The sequence below is a fragment of the Geospiza fortis genome, unplaced genomic scaffold (genome assembly GCF_000277835.1).
Source record: "Geospiza fortis unplaced genomic scaffold, GeoFor_1.0 scaffold75, whole genome shotgun sequence".
NCBI lineage: Eukaryota > Metazoa > Chordata > Aves > Passeriformes > Thraupidae > Geospiza > Geospiza fortis.
The window spans coordinates 2105710-2110366 of NW_005054360.1; the positions used below are offsets into that span (position 1 = coordinate 2105710).

Genomic DNA, 4657 nt, shown 5'->3' on the forward strand with positions numbered 1-4657 from the left:
GTCGGGCCCCGGCGTGCCAGCCGCGCCCGGCGCTGTCCCCGCCCGGGGGAAGATGAGGGCTGTGGGCTCTGTGGGGACTGTGAGCTCTGGGGGGATCTTGGGGCTCTGTGCTCTGTGGGGGCTGTGAGCTCTGGGGGCTCTGTGCTCTGTGGGGACTGTGAGCTCTGGGGGCTCTGTGGGGTCTGTGGGAACTGTGAGCTCTGTGGGGTCTGTGGTCTGGCTGCCCGGGGAGCGCCCTCGGGGGCAGAGGCGACCCGCTGGCTGCCGGTAATCGTCGTGCTCCGGGGAGGAGGGGAAAGGATAAGTTAGCGTGGTGGTGATGTGCGACGTTATTTATTTATTTTAGAAGGAAGGCTGTAATTAACCCTAAATAACAGCCTTGCAGCGTGCAGGGGGGAGCCTGCTGGCCCCATCAAAGCGGGCAGAACAGGGAGTGACTGAGTGATGTGAAGTCGCAGATACTGAAACTATGTGCCTGATAATGATACAATTAGGGGATCACAGACTTCTGGCTGCTGTTGACTTCAAAAGCTTTAAGAGAAGCCTGCAGTCTCTCCTGTAGCCATCTTGACTAAAAGCAGACATTTTTCTTTAATAGCTACATACAGTAACAAGAAAGAGGAGGGAACAGAAGGGCATTGTTCACTGTTTCAAAATACTAAATACCCTTTCTGGCCTTTTGCATAGCACAGGAAGAAACTTTATGAATTGACAGAAATACAGTAATACAAAGTCCATTTTGTTTCACTGAAAACGTGGCTTTAATTAAAAAGCAGTTGAATTAACCTGATGACTGGCCTGTCAGATTTTGTTTGTAAGATTGTCTTAAGGCAATAAAATATAGATTTTTGAACGTGATTGTATAAGCAGTTGAAATGAAAGTATGTGTATTGTTTCTCTTTATTCCCGTACCGTGCTGAGACTCATGAAAGAACTGTCAGCTCTGGTACTGTGCCATGTTTGTATCTTAAATTTAACAGTGCAAAAATTATGAAAAACTATTTTTTTCAGAGGGGTAGGGGGGAGACCTCATATAGAATGCTTAGAAAATGATTGAGTCTTTTTTTCTGTAACATGCTGGATGACAGTGAGTGTGAATTCATGAAAAATTAGGTTAGTTGGTCTGAAACCCCAAGGGAATTGGACTGGAGACAGTGAGACACTCCATCATTTGGCTTCTATTAAGCAGAGTTATTAAAGAGCAGCGGGAACTTCAAGGCCTGGAGCCTGCAGTAGCATTTTGGCGAAACTATTAAGGTAGCCTGACGAGGGGAAGGTAACTTGTTTGGGATTATTTTTTTAACGTCTTGCAGAACAGTTGTGGGGTTTTTGTTTAGATATAGGTGGTAGGTAACATCATAAGAAGGGGTGACAGCAGAAAAGCCTGTAGATTGATTTTTTTGAAGCGCAGACTGTAGGAGGAAGACGTCTGACTATTCAGTCAGCTTTCAAAGCCTTGGTGCTACTGTGGTGGCACGTTCAGTAGGCACACCAGAAGTAGTTTTAAGTCCATTCTTCCAAGGATGTCTCCAAAATCTGGCTTCCTCTTAAACCTTGGCTCGATGGCACATTGAATTATGTTTGAGTTGCAACTTGCCTGGAAAGAGTAAGTTTTTGCTACAGCACAGGACATGTTTAATTCATACCAGAGCAGTTTGGAGAGCACAAAATGAAGAATTTTATGAAGGGAACTTTTTTTATCGCTTCCTTCAGAAATTTTTGAGGTTTCCTGATATTTTTCGTAGAGCCGGTAGAGGATTTTCAGTCTTAAGTGTTTCCTCTTTTCTACTGCATATTGGATTGCATGTGAAACTGGGGAGAGGCAACGGGGAGCCTTTAGCCTTGCAGTTTCACTCCATTAAAAAACTTCACATTTGAGTTGAGAGTCATTGTCTCTGGTGAGCAGAATAATTATAAACTGGGACTTTTTTGTTCTAGAATATTAAAAAGTCTTTTTGCATGAAGAACTAGTTAAAGATTTTCTCTTTCTGTAGAAATGAGAAATAGTTGCTCAGTTTCACACAGTAAAACCTTCCTGACAGAGAGACTTAGATGGTAATGGTTCTAGCTAATAACTTTATAAGGTGTTAGTTAAACCTTTTAAATTTTGGGACAGTATTGAGAGGTAATAAACAATTCAGCAGTTCCGAGTTTTTCTTTTTCATTTGTCACATAAATATTTAAGCCTGGTATTTTTGTTGTGTGCTTATGTGCAAAAGAAACGTTACTTTTATAAAAATAGAATGCTGTTCCTGGAGTAATAGTTAAAAACATAGATGTGACTTTCTTCTAGGACTGAAAGTGTGTGCTGCTTTTAGAGCTGGTATTTCACTTTAAATGTGGTTAAAGGCAACTGCTGAAGGCGAGTGGAAGTAGCTATAAAATGGTCTTGTTAGTTATTTACCTTGGAAAAAAAAGCCACAGTGACCTTCCCCCTCCCAAGCCCTCTCCCAGTCCCTGTTTTAGTGAAATGCTCTCCCTTTAATTCAAAGGACTAGAGTACTCGTCATTAAAGCAAGTGCCCCAAGGCGTTTACAAGGATTAAGGTTTCAGCGCTGTACAGTGATGGGAAGGGAACAACCCCAGCTCTTGTGGATCTACAGCCTAAAGAAGTGTCTCAAAACTGGCACTGAATTTGTGTGATGTGTGTGGCTAATAAGGATATATGGTGAGGTATCCTTAGAGGACCAAATTCTTACCTTTCTTGCCCAATTTTTGTTTTGTAGGTGAAATCAGATGCTACTGTGATGCTGCACACTGTGTTGCAACTGGCTATATGTGCAAATCTGAGCTTAGTGCCTGCTTCTCCAGACTGCTTGATCCTCAGAATACACATTCCCCACTTACTCATGGCTGCTTGGACTCTATTGCAAGCACAGCTGAGATCTGCCAAGCCAAACAAGCACAAAACCACTCTGGCACCACCACCATGTCCACATTGGAATGCTGTCATGAAGATATGTGCAATTACAGAGGACTACATGATGTTTTGTCTCCTTCCAGGGGCGATGCTTCAGGTAGGACAATAAAGCTTCAGTGAAACCCCTCTTCTGGCCATCAGGCCAGCTACAGTCAAAACCTTGTGCATCTGCTGTTATTGATTTAGTTGTTAATGTAAGTAGAAACACCAGAGGGAGAAGCAGGTGGCTCAATGCAGGAGAACATCTCAGCCAACTGGGTTTTTTCGTCTGCATTAATGTTGGAAGTTTCTCTTGCCGTCTCGACATGATGTCTAAGAGTCAGTGGCAGTGGTGTTCCTAGTTAAACTGGCTATTGGGGTAAGGAATTCTATGTTATAAGCAGACTTAGAAACTAATTTTTTTCTTTATAGGGGTATTTTCTGTAGATATTGCAGTGTGTAGCAGTTGCTCCTTAAACTTGTCAGTGTGGAATTTAAGGAAGGTGCTTATATGTAAATCTTTGTGTATATAAATCCTGAAATAAGCTTCACATCTTTCCCCTTTGCAGGACAAGGGAGTAGATACCAACACGGTGCAAGAATTGACTTCTTCAAAAGAGTTATGGTTCAGGGCAGCTGTAATTGCTGTTCCAATAGCTGGTGGGCTCATCTTGGTGCTTCTCATCATGCTGGCCTTGAGGATGCTCAGGAGTGAAAACAAGAGACTGCAAGATCAGCGACAGCAAATGCTCTCTCGTTTGCACTACAGTTTTCATGGACATCATTCGAAAAAAGGGCAGGTGGCAAAATTGGACTTGGAATGCATGGTGCCTGTAACTGGTCACGAGAACTGCTGCATGACCTGTGATAAAATGAGACATTCAGACCTCAGCAATGATAAAATTCTTTCACTCGTCCACTGGGGAATGTACAGCGGACATGGGAAGCTGGAATTTGTATGACCAATTATTTTTTAATCTGAGCTAAACTTACTCTCTGAACTCTTGAAGGCCTTTGGGTTCTGCTGGACAGGAGCACTTTATCTTAAAACAAAAACTCTCATAAATCATCTTTGAGAAACAAAGGACCTCTGCAAACAGAATCTTGGATATTTCTTCTGAAGGATTCCAAAAGTTGTCTTATTTGCACAGAGTAAAATACACTCAAATGTATTGTTTGCTTCAGAATTGTGAAAGCAAAAGTTTGAAGTTGTAAACACTGTCACCAGGGTTATCTGAACTGAACTGTAGGGAGCTGAGAACTGAGTTATTATAGTAAACTGTATGCAAGCTCCTATGTTTCCTGACTTACTGTAAAGATTTTTTTAAAATATATATATTTTCTCTGAAACTTGCTTGTGATTTCTGTTTTGGAAAATGGGTTTTCTGGTGGATGACAGTAGAAAACAAATCAAGGTGCACATGGTAATGTCACGCATAACAATTAGGTTCTGAAAGCAGATTCTTTTCCTACTCTGCAAAGGACTTCAGGTGGTTATTTGAGAACGAAGGTGGCAGCTTTGTTTTATACTTTAAGTAGCACTGAACCCACATCCTTGGTTCTTGGCTGTTGCATTTTGTTCATAACCTCAGTGAATTCTTTCAGGGCTTTGTGTGATAACTTTCTTCCTCTGTTAATGAAGAAAGACTTCCTCTGTGCAAAATGTGTGAGAAAGTTACTCCTAGTTCTTCTTATCTGATTTTCCTCCCTTGTCTCGGAATTCTTGTTTCTATGATCTGTTCTCCTTTTGTACCTTTT

The 4657-nt window shown here is 41.9% G+C and overlaps 1 protein-coding gene across 1 annotated transcript; it reads left to right on the forward strand.

Annotated features, from left to right (window-relative positions):
• The first annotated feature begins 2439 nt into the window (after window positions 1–2439).
• On the forward strand, window positions 2440–4249 carry BAMBI (BMP and activin membrane bound inhibitor). The gene is made up of 2 exons (XM_031059347.1): window positions 2440–3017; window positions 3469–4249. The coding sequence occupies exons 1-2, from the start codon at window positions 2748–2750 to the stop codon at window positions 3859–3861; spliced, it is 663 nt and encodes a 220-aa protein (XP_030915207.1). The 5' UTR covers window positions 2440–2747; the 3' UTR covers window positions 3862–4249.
• Window positions 4250–4657: the final 408 nt, after the last annotated feature.

Coding starts and splice junctions, on each gene's coding strand:
- BAMBI (XM_031059347.1), top strand. CDS start 2,748: ATGCTGCACACTGTGTTGCAACTGGCTATATGTGCAAATCTGAGCTTA. Junction 3,018..3,468: donor TTCCAGGGGCGATGCTTCAG/GTAGGACAATAA, acceptor TCCCCTTTGCAG/GACAAGGGAGTAGATACCAA.